The sequence below is a fragment of the Girardinichthys multiradiatus genome, chromosome 1, assembly GCF_021462225.1.
Source record: "Girardinichthys multiradiatus isolate DD_20200921_A chromosome 1, DD_fGirMul_XY1, whole genome shotgun sequence".
Lineage (NCBI taxonomy): Eukaryota > Metazoa > Chordata > Actinopteri > Cyprinodontiformes > Goodeidae > Girardinichthys > Girardinichthys multiradiatus.
In genome coordinates this window covers 35,109,481-35,128,543 of record NC_061794.1, presented here as the reverse complement: position 1 = coordinate 35,128,543, position 19,063 = coordinate 35,109,481, and the positions used below count along the sequence as shown (strand labels likewise).

Sequence of the window (19,063 nt, the reverse complement as noted above, 5' to 3'; positions counted from 1 at the left end):
ATTTCTCCACGGATTATTAAGAAGGGTATAAATTATTTTTGATGTGCCACTTATATTCCTAGATATTCCTTTATGTAAATAAAAAAGACAAAATATCAAAATATCAGAAACAAAGCTCTTGAATGAAAATGATTTTAAATTTAAATCTGCAAGAGGTACGAACAATTTTGTACAGCAGAAACACCTTTAGGTTGGTTGCTGAGATTTATCATTCTTGTTTTTTCAGTGGCATCAGTGAAATCAAGAATCTTATATTTCAAACTGTATGCTGCATGCTTCACAGAAAGGTTGTTCTAAAAAGAGCTCACAACCAACCACGAGATTGTCAATAGATCACATAAAGAGCACCTTTACAGAATTTAGGCAGAATTTAGGGGTGGCTTGAAGTTCTTAATTCAACTTACTATTGAAAAACGTATCAAAAGTGCAGCTGACAAAGTGACTCATATCTTTTTCATTCAAATTCGATAACCAAAGAGACAGCAATAGAATCAGACATCAAAACTTCAAACGGGTCATACCTGTTTCCAGAGGAACTTGTCTTCTTGGTTCATCTGCCAGGTGGTCACCACGTGAATGATGGACAGCACTGCTCCACTCAGCACCGCAGCCCTCATCCTCACAGGAAGCAGAGTGTAGATGATGTAGATGAAGAACACAGACCACCAGATTCCTTCTGAAGCACTCCTGGGCGCCACCATGAACACTCCAAACACCTGCACCAACAACAAGACTCCAATCACCAGGTAACTGACCATCCACATGTAGTCCTGGTGAAAGCCATTGCGGTTGCAAACCACCATGAGAGCCATGAAGAGAGCCATGGCCACGGACAGGGCTGATGAGTAGGCCACGTCAGGAACAGCGTGGACACAGTGGAAGGTCAGCATGATGCCACACACGATCACAAGCACCCCCATAAGCATGGTCAAGGAGCTCTGGTTCAGCCTGAAGAAGTAACGCTGGTAAAGACGTTCCAGTTTCCGGGATTGGAATTTTTTCGACTGGAATACTCGCACCACCCTCAGCCAGCAGTCCGCAGCTGTCACCACACCTCCTGCTCCGTTGGGACTCTCATCTCCCATGTCGCCGCTTCCTCCGTTGCATCCCCCTTTTCTGCCTTTTAATTCGCCATCCTCGAAGCCCAAGTCAACTGATTTCAGCCCCACTCCTTCCCCAGAAGCCCCTCCCCTCTTGCCGTAGTGATCCTCCTGCCATCCGCAGCGAACACCGAAGTTCCCCCCACCTCCAATAGCCCCAGCCACCCCTCCGCGATGGTGCTGAGGGAGGGGGGCTCCGGAAGGGGGCTCCATAGCATCCGGGTCCCGCAGACAGCTCATGTAACGCGGGCTGCAGAGAGAAGAGCCTCCCTTCCGTTTGGACTTCTTGCCATTGCGTTCACCCCACGCAGTCTTGCGGTCATCCACTCGGGCAACTAGGAGACCACTGAACCAGGACATTCTGTGTGAGTAGAGAAACAACAGTCAGTGGAGTCAGTGAAGTCCTTTAACTTCCTCCAGGAGCTTATTGTTTACCTGTCAGGGTTCTGGTACATGTTCCAGCCCTTTCCCTTACGACCGGTTCACTCATTTATCCCCCTAGACGAAATTTTGACGAAGAGAGGAGAGGTTTGTAGAAGCCGCGTTGCACGGCCAAAGGCTAGGAGTAAACAGATGCGGGCCAACTGGCACACCAAACTCCAGATGGATGTACCACACCCAACAAGCAGAGCCTAATTTCAATAAGACTCAAGTACCAGGCCTATCTCCATGGCTTCTGCTGGCTCTGGAGGGGAGAAAGTCAAAAATACAGAAGAGTAAAGAGGACAATCATGCTTTGACAAAAAATTAACATATAAAAGGTAACAAATACTAAGACAGTTTTACTGGAGAACAGCCATCAAAACTTCAACAACAATGGGGAAATAGTGGATATTTGTCTTTTTCAGGGTGGGCAGGACTTCACTCTTTTTGATTCCAGTATAACCCATTGTCTGATATAACCTCTTAAAAAAGCATTTTGGAGTTAACCAGGGAAAAGGAACAGATGGACGACATGAAGCTCTGTTTATAATCTCAATCAATGATAAACAGACAGTAAAAACATCCAGATAATAGCTGCCGGACAGAAGGACATTTTCAAAACCGTAATATTGTATTCAAAGTGACAGACTCTGGAGGCCTGTGGAACAAAATAACAACTATAAATAGAAACATCTAGAAAGTCAGATCAGAGTTTCATACTTAATATCCCCCAGATCAGAGGTTATTGCAGAGGATTTCTGATGTGTGTATGTTTTTTTTTAGTTCAAAAAATACCTAATTTACTTTATGTTGGAGGTTAGTCTGTTCCTGAGGCTGAGATGTTCGGCTATCTTTGTGTCTTATTCAGGAGCAAAGATAGGATAAAGAACGAGATGGATGGTTAGATGGGTTAGAGCTTCGTTTGCAGCAATGTAGGTGTCTGCTCTGTTGAGGTGAAGAAAGAGCTGAACCATCAAGCAAAGCTCTCAACCTAGAAGATGAACCTAGAAGCAGCTTTACAGTGATAGAACACTAAAACATTGCATCTTTCAGTGTGTATGTCAGTGAATACCTCAAGTATTCTCTTGATTGTTGTGACTTGTTTGTATGGTTTTCAGGTGTGCATTTATCTACTGATTAAGTCATATTTTATTTTATCTTATCATAATGCAGCTATAAGAACTCTGCAATGAATCCATTTTATAATATACACTAATCATCACAAATTAAAGGCACTCTGTCTAATAAGTGTAGCTCTGAACTGTCAAGGCATGGTAGACCCCTGAAGGTGTGCTACTGATGTTGTGCTGGCACCAAAATATTAGGACCAGATGCTTCCAGTCCTGTTAGTTGAGAGGTAAGAGGCCTCCATGGATCAGACTTATTTTTCCAGCACATTCCGTAACTGCTTCACTGGACTGAGATCTGGGGAGTTCGGAGGCCAAATCAATATACACATGTGCTCCTCAAACTATTACTCTATATTTTTTGCTCTGTGGCAATGCCTGTTGCCCTGCGAGAAGAGTCCACAGCCATCAGGGATACCATTTCTATGAAAGAATGTACATGGTCAGCAACAACACCTAGGTATGTGTTACGTGTCAAAGCACCACCCAAATTAATGTCAGGACCCAATGTCTCCAGGCAGAATATTGTGCAAAGCCTTACACTGTGTCGATCAGCTTGCCTTCTTCTCATAATGCAAGCTGGTACTATGTGTAAAATTTATATCAGGTCAACTATATCATTAGCATGCAAAGCCTGGCTGTATTGCACTTGAGATACATTAATCTAGGCAACACTGCATTTAAACAGTCGTCTGCATATCCTTCCATGCATTTTCTACACACACAGGTCACCAGTCCAACATGGGATAATGCAGAGACACAAAGGATAAACAACCATGCACACACCTATCCATACCTAAGGGCAATTCACTGTGGGAGGAAGGCAGAGTACCCGGAGAGAACCCACGCATGCATGGGGAGAACATGCAAACTCCATGCAGAAAGACCCCAGGCAGGGAGTTGAACCCAGGACCTTCTTGCTGCAAGGTAACAGTGCTACCAACTGTGCCACCGTTTAGCACGTCTTCTGCACAGACTTGATATTTTGATCCAATTCGAAATATATTCTGCGGCTCTAATACTGACTAATGCAGACCGGAAGGACCTTTAAAGGACTGTGATTTTGGAAACCTAGTTCTGTAGTCGTAAAATTTGTTTAAATCCTTATGTATGCCAATTTGCCCTGCAACACATCAGCTTTAACTACAAAATGTCCACGTTTGGTCTGACATATTACAGGTGTCTTGATAAAGATATACTAATCAATGTTATTGACTCCACCTGCCAGTGGTCATAATATTATGCCTAATCAGTGTAGATGATAATAGAAAGGCAGTGTGCATATTATTGGTTGGATCATGAAAAGGCTACATATGGCTCCGCATGTAGCAGCGGGTCTTCCGAGGCCACCAGACGACCAGATCCTTCACGGCTGCTGAGAGACAGCTTCGCTGCCTTGTTGCAGATAATACAGCTCCTTCTCGCCGTATTTCGCCTTCTTTCGTCCAGTACCCCTCCTCTTACTTTCGCTGGATCGACAAGAATCAAGGGGAACCAACCCTCCCATTCCCTCCTCTTCGCTTGCCTCCCATCTCCCCGGCTGCGTCCACCCGTCCCTCCTCCCCCGAACAAGGTCGACCATCTCATACCCATTTTCCAGCGTCGCGGTCCTACCAGTCGCTCGCTTGTGCTTGCATGGTTCCTGACTGAGTCCTCCGGTACCCCCTCTTTCCCTCTGCTAAAGAGGAGCGATGAGGAAGCGAACAAGGCAGTGGAAGGTAGGTGGGTGGGTGTCCATAGCTCTAAGGGGGCATTTTCAACCGGACGCTGCTCGCAAACAGCGTACACAGACTCACTCATTCCGCGGCTAAAGACATGTCTGAGACGGTGCATGCACCCCTTTGTCCCTGGGTCACTTCTCATCCAGATGTTGCAGATGCAAAAAGGAAAAGGAAAAAAAATCATTTTTTATTCTGTTTTTTAGTCCCTGCATGCTGTCATCATGCATCTGCGGCTCTGGTGTCTGGTGCCGTGCACACAAGGCCGTGTGTGTGTGTGTGTGTGTGTGTGTGTGCGTGTGCGTGCGTGTGTGTGTGCATGTGTGTGTGGCAGGGCCCGCATTCAAACAACATAGGATTCCTGTTACATAACACCGTGGCCTATGTGACAACCACAGCGGGGACCAGAAAAACCATTCCCGACTCAGGACACAAACACGCCTCTGTCAGTCAGAGATGCACGCAGTATATTAGCTGCAGTCAGTGTCCTTCAGTCTGCAGCAAAGCGATGCACTCCCAGGATTAAGCGCACCGACAAACATAAAGTACAGGAAAATAAACAAGATATTATAATGCTGCACAATCCTCAGCATCAGCCATAACATGGAGAATAAGCATGCTCTAAAAAGCCAACCCATTTTGGGATAATTTAAGTTTGAAGTTGTCATAGAAAAAACAGCCCATTTAAACACCCTCCAGAACCGTCAGCTGCACCAAGAAACGCAAACGCACCACAATGCGCCTCATCCTCCTCTATCTTTCCCGCAAACACAAGCGCAGATATGTTGTTACTGGCCGCCAGTGGAGAACATGTACTGACCGTGAATCCTTTGCCACCACCACCAATGTGAAAGCGGAGGCCTCGCAGGGTCTGTCGCCAGCTATGTCATTCTCTCCGGCACAAATGAAGCGCTCGGCGGAGCGGTGGCGGACGCGCACACGGCCCGGAGAGAAACGGCGTATGGTGTGTGTGACATATATCGGGTTTAATTCGGTCTTCAGCGTGCGGCAGTAATTCAAGAAAAAAAGCAGAGAAAAAAACGGACTCACCGTAATCATCTTCTGTTTCTATTCCCGGACACGACTGCAGCGGACAATCCGATTTTCCGTGTTGGTCGGTCGGAGCGGCCAGGATGCAGGAGCATTTGTAGCCAGGCTGGTGAAGGATGGTTCGGTCAAATTGGCCACTCTGTGGAGGATCTCCTGTCGTATTCTCGCTCCACACTCTCTTGCCTCTCCTCCCCCTGACCCTCTCGGCTTCAAGCACCACTGTCAATGTAGAGGAAACGCAAATACCGCGCTTCTGGTAACGCCTTTCAGAATAAAAACATTACCTCATTTTATCATAATGCTGAAAATTAAACAAATTTGGTAAAATAGTTATCTGTTCTCAGTCAAACGTATCACAATTGTAGTTTATGTTTCTGAAGTGATTGGTCAGATAAGATGAAGATCACAAGGAAAAAGAGAAAAACAGAGGTTGTAATGAAAGAGGGGAACACTCACCAAGATCAGTTATTGATCAGGACAAAGCACATAAGGCAAAAGGGAGAGAATATCTTGGAGATTTTGTTTTCATAAGATAAGATAAGATAGACTTTATTGATCTCACAATGGAGAAATTAACTTGTTACAGCAAACTCGTTCATTAGCTTACAGACTGAGTCACTGTGTGTCAACAAGGGTTGTTTGAACTGGTCACAGGGTAAAAAATAAAATCAACATGTCATCCATCCATCCATCATCCATCCATCCATCCATCCACCCATCCATCCATCTATCCACCCATCCATCCATCCATCCATCCACCCATCCATCCATCCACCCATCCATCCATCCATCCATCCATCATCCATCCACCCATCCATCCATCCACCCATCCATCCATCCATCCATCCATCCATCATCCATCCATCCATCCACCCATCCATCCATCCATCATCCATCCACCCATCCATCCATCCACCCATCCATCCATCCATCCATCCATCCATCATCCATCCATCCATCCACCCATCCATCATCCATCCATCCCAGTACATATGTCCATAAGACCCACAATGCCCAAACTGAGACACAAAGCCAGCATCATCGAATGTAAAATTATAAAATAGGGAGATTACAAAATGAAGCAACGTAATTTTAAACACCCATAATGTGCACAAAGACAAAACAATGAAATTTTACCTAACTGTGGAGGTTGTCAGCACTTCTATTATAAGGTAAAAAACTACCCTTCAGTAAACGTAGAAAACAAAGGAGATAAGCATAACCAAAGTTACAAACGGCATATTTTTGTTAAGAGGCGTTTAAAAACATAAGGTATGACATCAGATTAGCCAAGATAAAATATAACCACTGACAGTTGAGAATCTGACCAGAGAATCTGACCAATCTGAGCCACAGAGAACACCTAAATCTACAAGAAAGACGCACAAAAAGTCACTAAAACAATATTTCTATAGTTTACATTCCTTTAACAGTTTAATAATTTGTTTCTATTCCCCCCGTTTTTTTTACATTCCCTAACAGCATTACATCCGCTGGTGGCTTTGCGTTCACTGCTGTGATATTTGGATGAAACTGCGCTCAGTTCCGGTGTGACGCTCCCTAACTTTGGCTGCTTTGACGCAGCTCGGTTTAGCCCAGGCGCGCTGCTGCTGCTCTCGCCACAATCATTCCCACTCGGCACTCCCTCTAGCGGTGAAGAAGCATGTCCCAGCTTTGAGCTCCAGCAAGATCCAAATGGAAAACCTGCAACAAGTGATTAGATGATGCTTTTCATTTCAAAAACATTTATGATAAATTTGGTCCGTTTCTACAGTATTTATAAAGATTTAGACTTGGTTTTACTAAAAAAATAGTTTTAGTTTTTTCTCCATCAAAAGCCAGAACAACAGGAGCTATTTCGTTAGGGTAAACATTTGTATGCGCATGTATTTTCTATATATGAAATTTTTACATATTTTGTAGAATCTTTGTAAAACAAGGTATATAGTAATGCGTTTTGTTTTGTCTTTTTTCAAAGCAACAATATGTAAGACGTTTTTTTAGCAAATCCTGCAATTAAGACATTATTTTTTTTAAATGAAAGTACAATAACGTCATTGTTTTTCAGGACATAAACATAAAAACCAGATGGACTAAGGATTTATTGTACTGTAATGGTCTAATTAAAATGCTATTGAGATAGATATTTTTTGAAATGCCTTATCTATTGTTTTTTGTAATGTAATCCCTAAAATCAGGCAAAATCTAATTCTTACAGAGAAAATGTTTCAGATTGATAATTTTGAGCCATCATCAAAATTATAAAATAATGAAGTAGTATTAAAATAAATTATGCAATATGTTGAAAATTAAAGTAAAATGTTACAGCAAGTAAGTAAGTGATGTAACTCAAAATACAGCACTGCTACTGCATAAATACTCATAGTATTGATACAATTTATTTTATTGATAAATAATTTTCTGAACTAATACGACAGGTTTCTTTACTGGTACAGTACCATAAACATCCTACATTTACTTATTAGCATTATGTTTCCAGGAAGCTACTGTTAAATCTACAAACATTTTACAATGTATCAATTGTGTAAAATTTGTAAAATGAGAAAAATAAACAAACTGTAAATGTATAGTAAAGAGAATGAGTGTAATCATGTTAGATATAAGCAATAGAAAATCGATATGTATTGACTGGAATTGTTTTAGTACTGCACACCTTGTGTAGTAGCTGTTTTCTTAATATTCTAACTTTTGCTCTCTTTTTTTTGTTTTGTTACATCACAGCAAATTTAACTGCGTAGACCTTCAAACCTTTCTCTAAAATATACCCAGTCACAGTCTTTTCTTTATATTTTTGTTGCTAAATTTAATCTTATAATATTTTGTTATACATATATTGATAGAGCATTTACCAATAGCACATTAAAGATCAAGGATCAAAAAAGAACCTGAAAAAAGAACCGGCAACAAACGATACCATATCCTGTTCTTGACTGAGTTTGGGGAACGTTTACTGCATAAATTATAGAGCACCTATAACCAACAGAAGAGAACCAGTTAAATAGAGGACACTGACCAAACTGGTTGTGCAAGAATAAGAAGTCACTATGTCTACATACTGCAATTAACTTCACATCAGCAGTGGATGCATTCAGTTGCTTTTATATGCTCAGCAGCAACACCACCAATTTTAGTGTGATGATGCCCTGAGGTAACAAGAGATTTTAGGAAATCAATAGAAAAGCTGCTTTAGAACTGATAATAGGTAATACTTGTATTTTCCGTGTGACCGTACGTGTTACATAAATGACCAGCAGAGGTCGCAGCTGTGCCATGCTCTGTAACAGTTTAGGTGGACTAACAAAAGCGCAGCATTTGAAATAATAAAAGGAAGTATGTTGAAAATCTGTACATGTACTTCAACCGTATGTTTTCATTTACAATTAATTGCAGAAATATATAGCAAAAAATAACTGTATTATTATTTATCACTTGTTTCTAAGGTAATCCAGCTGGATTTTAATGTGTTTCTCAAATAGTTGCTAATATACAAGGGGAACCATTTGTAGCTAAAATTGCCATGCAATAGTATTTATACCGCTTTATCACAAACTTTGATGTGTTTCACTTTGAAGAATCACCTTTCATGGCAATTAAACTGTGAACAGAGATTTCCAAGTCTTGAGCAGATTCTAAAGTGGATTTAGGTTTGGACTTTGACTGGGCAAGTTTTACAGTGGGAATGGTGATTACAGGGTAATGCGCAATGTTGGTTTTATACCACTCCTGGAGTCTTGCACGTAAGGAAACATTTTTTTCTTTTCATTTGACCAGAGCAAGGGTCTCTAACTCCAGATCTGGAGAGCTACTATCCTGCAACTTTTACATGCATCCCTGCTCCAACACACCTCAATTAAATAATTGAATTACCTCTTTACTATGTCACAAAGTTCTGCGGAGACCTGATGACGAACAATTCATTTGATTCAGCTCTGTTGGAGCAGGGATACATCTAAAAGTTGCTGGATGGTTGCTCTCCAAGACTGGTGTTGGAGCCCCTGGACTAGAGCTTCTTACACATGTTTGCTGTTTACCCTGCATGACTTGTGGTGGATTCCAAACAGGACTTTGTACAACTGTCTTTCAACAAGTGAAGCATTATTATTATTCTTACATAAATACCAAATTTGTAGAGTGCACAACCAACAGTTGTTGTGTGGACAGATTGTGTATAGACCCACCTGAGCTGTGGATCAATGAAACTTCTCCACAATTACCAAGGAAGTATTGGCTGCTTCTCGTGACATATTCCCCTAAAATGTACTTTTTGTCCGGCCTGCAAGTTTTGGTGGATGTTTTTTTTTTTTTTGGTACGTTTGGAGTTGTCACCATACTTGGTGAGATTTTCAGAGTTTTGGATGTTGTTTTATAACCTAACCCTGCTTTAAATGTCTCCACAACTTTCTCCCTGATCATCTGGATCTGGGTTCTTTGGCCTTCATGATGCTCTTTGTTTACTAATGTTCTCTAACAAACTTCTGAGGCCTTCACAGGACAGCTGTATTTATACTATGTTAGTCTTTTGCATGAAATACTCTGAAGTGTCAGAGTCTGTGTGTGTGTGTGTGTGTGTGTGTGTGTGTGTGTGTTTGGTGTACTTGTCTACATAACCATTCAGTGTTTCTCAGTTGGTGCTGGAGTTCTCAGGTGCGCTGGATGGCAGGTGTCTCCTATTTGCTGATTGCTTGGAGGAGTACTTAAGCGGGAGGCTGCCAGCACTTTAATGCCAGAGTGTTTTGCCTTAGTTGTAACAAGCTCAGCCTCTGTTGATCTTTTGCTTCGTTTTTGAACTTCAAGTAACTTTGTATTTGGTTCCCACGCAGGTTTTTACCTGAGGCTTTGTTTACCTTGCTGAGTTCCGACTTCATTCCAGAGTTTCTCTGAGCATCTGGATTATCAACTACTGAGTTAAGGATCTAACTTCCTGTGGATTTCTCTCACTACCGTCTGTACCTTCGGACACGGACCAAGTTGGCGGCTTCCCGTTTCCTCCAACTCCAGCATACCCTGTCCCTTCCTCCATCTCAAACATCGGCACCTGAGCTCCATTTGGCTGGCACCAAGATCACAACAAAAAAGACAACTGAACGATCTTCCTTCGCAAGTTAAGACTCTGAATCTCTCTACCCCTGGTGGTTCAAGCTACAACAATTTAGTAAGCCATTTCTCAGATCTAAGTAATCAGTTACTTCATGTCATTCGTTTGTTCACCAGTTCATTCTTCTTCCTTCCCGTGCAGTTGGTGTTTCCAGTCCTCATCCCAGATTACTTTGCTGACAATAAAATCCGTAAAACTTTCTCTTCAGAGTGTTCTCTGTATGTGGGTCAGATCTATACCGAAAATGACATGAAGTTTGTGTTGCAACTTGACAAAATGTGGAAAAAAACTCAAGGGGGATAAAAACATTCACAGGACCCTGTAAAATACAACTCAGATCATAATTCTGTGTCAAAGCAGGATAACATTCTTAGGACGGCAGTAAAGATTACCTTGCCTGGGCAGAATGACCAAGAACTATGATGATCCAAGATTTTTCACTGTGTGTGTGTGTGTGTGTGTTCCTGTCTTGGCATCACAGTGAGAACCATTTTCCCGATTTCACCATCCAATTGAGGACCGTTTGTACCAAAGTGAGGACATTTTGCTGGTCCTCACGACCTATTTTGCTAACGGTTAGGTTAAGGACTAAGATGTGAATTGAGTTTAGGTTAAGGTTAGGTTTAGGCATGCACTGGTAATGATTAGGTTTAGGGTTATTGTCAGGGTTAGGGCTTAGAAAGGGTTGAAAATGACTGAAAATCAATGGAAGTCAATGGGAGTCAACACATGGTCTTCACTACATATAGCAAAACAAGAGTGTGTGTGTGTGTGTGTGTGTGTGTGTGTGTGTGTGTGTGTGCATGCAAGGCACTCCTTGCATAGTACTATAACCATCAAGTTAATTTAGGATTAAACAAAATGTTGTCACGATGAATTCTTGGAAATTGGTTTGGTTTCTAAGAAGGATCTTGTCATGTAGTGTTGGATATGATACGGCTGTTTACAAAGCTGACAGGTAATAAAACTGGAAGCACTGAACAAACACAAATGAGCAGGTTACAGACAAGGCAAACTTACACATAGGTCAATAAACTCTCTTGGGCATTCAAAAGATGAGCTTTGTGTTGCATCTATACCCCATTATCATATTTGCAAGTCATTGTGACATTTCTATGATTCCTCTGTATTACGGAATCTAAGATACAGGTTTGATGCAAAAGGGTGATGTGAAACTGTTGTGAATGTTCCTCTATAGTATTTTAAATGTGACAACTTAAATTCAATATTCTTGATTACAAAAGCTTAAAGCCTAGCTGGGTAACCAACTTAAAGCATCCTGGGAATTTATTTTTGCCACTTTAGCTGCCTTTAGATTTTTTTTTGTTTTCAGAAAAAGAACCTTTGGAATTCATTCCTTTATTGTGTTCAGTTTTGGAATTATCTTTTTTAAGATCTGCGTTTTCTTATCAGCAAGCTGCTGAACATCAAAGAAAGAAACAAACAAAAACACTTCAGTAAACAACAGAAATGCTTTTGATTGCAAGACATTCACCCATGAACAGAGTGAGAATGTAAACCTCACAAAAAGCCTTGATTCTGTCCAAACATTTTTTTTATGGCAGATAACATCCTTCTGCTTAGACCACAAGGGTTTTAGCTTATATTTCCTGATGCTGCGGTGTATTTCTCAGGTAAAAATTAAGAGTGTTGGCAGTAATGTAGACTACAACCACCCATCAACCAGCATGACATTTGGTTACCATGGAGACTGAACACAGACAGGTGGACACTCATTGCTGACCAAGGAGTAACTCTGTTTTCTTAGGTAAGCCCCCAGCTGTTTAGACTATGCAGGTCCTGCTTAGCTTGCAAGTGAGGTTTGACCTCCAACATCTGAAGGAAGTTATCAGTGTCCCTCAGACTCCAGGAATTAAATTTTGTTTCATCAAATGTTTTTATTATAAAACAGCAAAACAGGAAATGACTTGTCCATCCCTTTTCACTGAAGTAACAAGCCCTTGATGCTATATTTCTTTAATGTGAGAGTGAAGCAGATATTTTCAATAACTGCAATTTATTTACTATGACGCATATTGAGCAACATGAACATAGAGTGATGAGGACAAGACCTGGATGTCTAATCCAAACTTGTATAGTCAAAGAATTTCAAATGAGTTGTCTGACTGAACTAACATGAAACATAATTCGGTAAATATCACGTAAAAGTTTAAAATCTCAATTTTACACCCAGCAATTATTTCTGTTCTATAAGTCTATTTTTCAATATTTTTCAAAACTGCAACTACTGAAAGTGGGAAAAATAGAGAACATGTAATATGATATATGATAGAATATGATCAAAAACTTTATTTTAGAAGTACACTTCATAAAGTGAAACTCATGTTAGTCATTACACAAAGGGATTTATTTCAAGCAACTAATTCTGTTAATTTGGATGATTATGGCTTTATGCTAATGAAAGCCAATCAAGCCCAGGTAATAGCAGCAAAACAGTTCGTCTGCATTGTTTCTCATCTTCCTCCTGACAATCCTCCATAGATTCTTTATTGGATCTAGATCACAGCACAGTGATACCATGGTCCAGCGGTGCCAAGTCCTGCTGGAAAATAAGACAGAGCCCAGGTAATGCAATCCTGGTGTTGACTCTGTTCAAGCATAAGCTTCACACAAGAAATGTAACAGTTGTGGCCCATGTTGGAAACATCTGTGTGTGGTGGCTTTTGAAGCACTCATTCCAGCTGCAGTCCATGCCTAATTCTTAATACTTATCTGCTCATTAAAAAATTGAAAACTTGTTAAAATACAACAAATGCCCTGAGAGAACAACCTATCATTATGGAAAGTGAAACGTAAAATAGTGAACCTGTGCCGTGCTGCTATGAATCGATGCTGTGTATGTTTGTGTAGCCGGACCCCCCCCCCCCCCCAGGACCCAGTAGTCTCAAAAGTCTGATTCCAAGTAGCCCAAGTAGTTTCAAGCTTATTGACAAAAAAGTGACTTATCAAAAAGAATATTCCTTGTACCATTACTGTTGTTCTGATGTGAAAGGTCATTGCAGAGATTATGCTAAAACATATCGAAAAAATGTTAGAAGTAGCTTTTGTCAGTAGCTATATTTCAAAACAATTTGTATTTCTGTTTTAACTTTGGCCGAAGTTATTAGGAGCCAATGTAGGATGCCTTAAGCAGTACCATGTTCTAACTGATGAGAAAAAGCATAGAAATATACTGTTTTGTTGTTTAACAAATTAATGAAATGTTTATCAATTCCCAGTGTGTCTTTTAAAGAATCTGCAAGCAGTGCAGAATGATCCAGTAAAGCTTTTAATGTTCTAAAACAATACAGTCATACTACATGTAAAACAACTCCACATAAAATATATATTCTTATACTATATTGGGTTTTAAACAATCTACCAGCAGTGTAGAGTCATTTTTTTGAGCAGAACCCAATCTAAGGTGGCTGAAATGCCACAAAAGTTTTAAAATTGCTGTCTTTTGAGTTTTAATAAAATAAAATAAATGTTTAATAAACCCCAAACACATTTTAAGCTGCCCAGAATCCTTCCGTCCCGGTTTAACCTTTGTAATCATGTAAACCACGCAGATTCCTAAAAAATAAGTGAAACAGCCCTTTACTGGTGTTTGAATCGGACACCAACTTCAGCGACTTGTAAGGACTGACGCCTCGGCGTTAAACGTTTAATTTAGCTCCGATATTTCTAATGCTTTCTAAAGGCTCTCTGTCCTCCGATGTAACGCTTATTTTTATTCCATCATAGGTCGGAAAATAGTTTTTTCCAGCTTCGTATGGATGTTACGGGTCGCTTCATCCCTGCCTCCAGTCTTGCTCCCTATTTTTTTTCCTTCCTGCACATAGATGTATTTGGTGCCTCTTGTTTCCTCCTCCAGTAACGCATGTCTGTGTGTCGCCCGCCTCCCTGCGCTCTCAATAGATGGTGCAAGTCAAAATGTCCAAATCGCCCGTAGAGCCACTGTCTGCTGTGGAATCCGGCTCCCAGTCGCATTATTTCCAGGTAAACCCACTCACTGCAGCTCTGTCCTCACCGAGCAGGTTGCTGGAAGACGGGGTAGAGACCGTCTCAGATGCTACTTGTTGTTCCGTTTGAGGCGTCGCGGTTTGGCTGCCAGGTACTTCTTCTTTCCCCCCTCATCCTTCAGTCAAACCTCAGATTAATGCCGAAGCCACGGCAGGCTCAGACATGATGGCTTTAATCCACCCACACACAAAAAAAAGGCTGATAAAGGATGAGACCTGCTGGTTTTGGTCCAAACTCACAGATCAGGCCTTTCCTTTTCATTCAGCTATTATTATTTATTATTTTTCCTGCCGTGCATCGACGATTAACGCAGAAAAGCACAGCAGCAAAATGATAGGATTGCAGTTTTTTGTAGGTGTTAAATCAGATCATGGATCCTACTCCAACCTGTAGCCTGAAACCAGAAGCGCTTCATGCGCTGCTCCGGAAAATCCTCTGCATCTTCTAAAGACAGACCTGAGATAAATTGATTTGCGCAAAGTTTCAGCTTATCATATTTAGCTGGTGGTGGACATATGATGAAAACTTAACCGACGCACCTAGACTGAGAAACACACAAAACAACCACAAACCATGCAAGAAAATGTTACAGACGGTTATAGAGCCTTTCAGGGCCAGCTCAAGGTTGTATGAGCCCCATAATCTGATTTTGGGGCCCAGTTGGGACGTATTATTTCTCAAGACTTATTTGGAAACTGTTGCATTGTGCGTGAAATGTGTTCCCCCATGCAACAGCAGACACATAAACTGTAGAAATGATTAAATTAGGGAATTGTATTATGGCTCTGTTACTCTTGGGAGCCCACTGCTGGTTTGGGATTATTTTGCTTATGCCTTGGGACAGTTTAAGCGTTTTTTTATTTTGCAACTTTTGAGTAATTTTGGTTCCACTTCTGGCAAAATTTGACTAAAGTTGTCTTTTTTTAAATCTTTTACTTGTCTTTATATCCATGATGTCTCTTTTTGGTTTATTTTAGACCAAATAATTCTCCTAATTCATTTTGACATATTTCCAGTGTGCATGCAATGGGACCCCAGCACACACAAGCTGTAGAAATTATAAAATGGGTTTAATTAAATTTTGACTCTGTTAACAGAACCACCATAATATGAAGATATTAATTTGCATGATCACAACTGATACCTTTGACCATTTGAATATTAGTAAAATGTAAAAAGTGTTTTTCTTTTTTAAAACTTACTCTGAAAACATTGGGGCTCACTCTTGACACATTGCTACAAACAAGACACTTTTTAAGATCTATAGTCTTTGAGATAATTCAAGGGCTCTAAGGGCCCCTCTACTGGCAGCTTAGTTGGTGCATTTTATAAATATATTTTTTATTGTGCAACTTGTGGGTCCTTTTAGTTGTACACATCCAACAAATTCCATCTTTTTTGTCAAATTTGTGGTCTTTTGTATTTCTACATATCTCTTATGTCTTTTGAAATAATTTAAGATAGATATGGGATATTTTATCATATTGGTATTTTTGTTATCTATTAAAAGTGTTAAATTAGACATTTTGTAAATGCATGTTCTTGACATCACTAATCACTTATTCGTGGCCCCCCATCCCTACATATGACAACAGCATGGTGCTGTAAATATTGTTACTACAGTACATTTCCAGGACTATGGTGGAGTAAAGTGCTTTTATAACCAATCAGATTAAATGATAGGTATATTATATTTTAGGAATTACTAAAGTGTAATAAATACACATCTGTCTCATTATTTGACCTGTACTGCCTGTTGTTGCCTCATCTATATGTGTATTTTACCCACACAGTTGCCCAGGAAGTTGCCTAAACGCAAGAGCCGCTTCAAACGCTCAGATGGCAGCACGTCCTCAGACACAACGTCCAGCTTCATCAAACGGCAGGTAAAAGGTTTCTTCCCGTCAAAACAGATCGATGCACATCTCTGTCAGTGAATGATTATTAACATAAGTGGGAATTTCTTCCATATAAAATGTAGGTCAGGATATGGGAAGGGTTTCATCCTATGTGGAGTGTAAGCATACTATGCTAACAGTATGGACGTTTCTAGCTGAGTATTAACTGTCTTGATTTGTAATGTCGGTTGGTTTCTGTTCAACCACATTGCTGATGCCTATGTTGCATGTGCTGTTTGAGTCCAATAGAGAGCAGCAAAATGCTTGAAAATGGAAGTGTGTTGCACTGAAATCCCAACACAGCCTAGACATTTTAATTAGTCATTTCAGGTCAGACACTTTTGGAAGACCCAATTTGGTTATTTAAGATGACTGCTGTGATTAAAATTATATTTAAAAGTCTTCCCTCGGAGTGAAACTGTTAGGTCTCATCTACACAGGTTGATTTGGAAAAAATATGGGTCCACACCTTGCTTCTGAAGAAACATTTGACTTGATCTCACCGTGTAAAGCAAAGGAAACTGCACTTAAATTCAAATATGAGACAGATTAGAGTCCAGAGGTTTAACTAGGGACTGTGCAGACAAAGCTCAACCTAAATCACTACAACCTACATGCCTCAGTGCATGAAAGAGGACAAAAGTCAAGGCTTTGAAAGCCTAGGCATTGCATTTAGTGAAATAAACCATTGTGTAATGCAGAAAATGTTCTTCTGCTGGGTATTATTTTAATAAGAAAACTAGACTGGATATTCTGTTTGTTTAATCTTCTAAATATTTAGGGACCTAACGAGTAAATTACTTGAAAAGTAATCTGTTGCATTCAGTTTCCCTTGGATTTTTCTTCTAGTTGCAGCTCACTTCTGCCAGGCATTGCTCCTTTATTCATGGCATTTATTCATAAACTCGTAAACAACCTGTGACACAAAAGTCAACATCCAATGAAACCTTTTTTACATTTTGTCACATTAAAACCAGAAATTTTAGCGTATTTTATTGGAATTTATGTGACTGCCTAAAGCAAAGCATTGCACAATTTTAAAGTTAAAGGGTTTTTTCTTTCTTTTTTTTTACAAATAAAAGTTTGAAAATTATAAAGTGCATTTACTGTGATAGCTCTATGAAACTCTATAAGAGCCAGCACTAACCTGTGCACAATTTAATCTCAGAAAAATATCCTGCTGTTCTGTGAAGGCCTCAGAGGTTTGTTAGAGAACAATAGTGAACAAACATCATCATGAAGACCAAGGAACGCAGCAGAACGATCTGGAATAAAGTTGTCAAGATGTCACAAAGTTAGATCATAAACAATATGACAAGCTTCCCAAATTCATCATCCTCCCTGTTAAACATGGTGGTGGCAGCATCATGCTTTGGGTCACTCTATTCAGCAGGCACATGAAAGTTGATCAGAGTTCAGAATCAGAATCAGAAAAGCTTTATTGCCAAGTACGTTTTTGGACATACAAGGAATTTGTTTTGGCGTAGTCGGTGCAATACAGTACAAATTAAACAGTATAAACATATCTACAATATAATATAAATATATGTGCACAGTTTTAAGTGAGTGAGAGTAAATATAGAGCAGTATAAGATGCAAGAGCAATACAACAGTGCAGGTGATCATTGTGCAAGTATGGCAGTGCAAGTAAAGCAGGAGTCCAAGCTGAACGTTAATGTAACGCATAGAGTTACAGGTTACAGGTGTCCTGTCAGCAAAAAAACGGGGGGGGTGTGGGTGAAAGGGAGAGTGTCAGGGTGGTTTCCGGGCTTTGTTAACCAGGCTGGTGGCAGATGGGAAAAAACTGTTCTTGTGGTGTGAGGTTTTGGTCCGGATGGACCGCAGCCTCCTGCCAGAGGGGAGAGTCTCAAAGAGTCTGTGACCGGGGTGGGAGGGATCAGCCAGAATCTTCCCTGCCCGCTTCAGGGTCCTGGAGGTGTACAGTTCCTGGAGCGACAGTAGACTGCAGCCAATCACCTTCTCAGCAGACCGAATGACACGCTGCAGCCTGCCCTTATCCTTGGCTGTAGCAGCGGCGTACCAGATGGTGATGGAGGAGGTGAGGATGGACTCAATGATGGCTGTGTAGAAGTGCACCATCATAGTCTTTGGCAGGTTGAATTTCTTCAGCTGCCGCAGGAAGAACATCCTCTGCTGGGCTTTCTTGATGAGGGAGCTGATGTTTGGCTCCCACTTGAGATCCTGGGAGATGATGGTTCCCAGGAAGCGGAAAGATTCCACAGTGTCAATTGTGGAGTCACAGAGGGTGATGGGGGCAGGTGGGGCCGGGTTCTGCTTGAAGTCCACAACCATCTCTACTGTCTTTAGAGCGTTGAGCTCAAGGTTGTTCTGGCTGCACCAGTCCAACAGATGGTCCACCTCCCATCTGTACGCGGACTCGTCACCATCAGAGATGAGTCCGATCAGGGTGGTGTCGACCGCAAACTTCAGAAGCTTGACAGACTGGTGACTGGAGGTGCAGCTGTTGGTGTACAGTTGATGGGAAGATGGATGGAGCTAAATATGGGACAATCCTGGAAGAAGATCTGTTAGATGCTGCAAAAGGCTGGAGCATACGGGCAGAGCTCAATGGAATGGTTAAGAT

At 40.9% G+C, this 19,063-nt stretch overlaps 2 protein-coding genes and 1 long non-coding RNA gene across 6 annotated transcripts in view; 2 read left to right on the top strand and 1 right to left on the bottom strand.

The window, feature by feature from the left end:
* Nucleotides 1–5,649, bottom strand: part of LOC124870631 (adenylate cyclase type 6-like) — a 59,591-nt gene extending 53,942 nt beyond the window's left edge. For both annotated transcript variants that reach the window (XM_047369450.1, XM_047369458.1), the window contains exons 1-3: nucleotides 5,419–5,649; nucleotides 1,536–1,785; nucleotides 522–1,461 (exon numbers count right to left, since the gene is read on the bottom strand). In XM_047369450.1, coding sequence (XP_047225406.1) covers nucleotides 522–1,461; nucleotides 1,536–1,555 — 960 coding nt within the window. In that variant the 5' untranslated portion in view covers nucleotides 1,556–1,785; nucleotides 5,419–5,649. The remainder of the gene's footprint in view (nucleotides 1–521; nucleotides 1,462–1,535; nucleotides 1,786–5,418) is intronic.
* On the top strand, nucleotides 4,219–10,724 carry LOC124870652. Its single transcript, XR_007038850.1, has 3 exons — nucleotides 4,219–4,368; nucleotides 10,260–10,591; nucleotides 10,676–10,724. It is a non-coding gene; the product is annotated as an uncharacterized LOC124870652 (long non-coding RNA).
* A 2,765-nt stretch (nucleotides 10,725–13,489) lies between these two features.
* cacnb3a (calcium channel, voltage-dependent, beta 3a) overlaps nucleotides 13,490–19,063 on the top strand; it is a 34,350-nt gene continuing 28,776 nt past the window's right edge. Inside the window, exons 1-2 of one of the 3 annotated variants that reach the window (XM_047375808.1) lie at nucleotides 13,490–14,536; nucleotides 16,354–16,446. In XM_047375808.1, coding sequence (XP_047231764.1) covers nucleotides 14,456–14,536; nucleotides 16,354–16,446 — 174 coding nt within the window. In that variant the 5' untranslated portion in view covers nucleotides 13,490–14,455. Of the gene's footprint in view, nucleotides 14,652–16,353; nucleotides 16,447–19,063 lie in introns of all 3 variants that reach the window. The other 2 variants (XM_047375801.1, XM_047375795.1) reach the window with 2 other exon arrangements.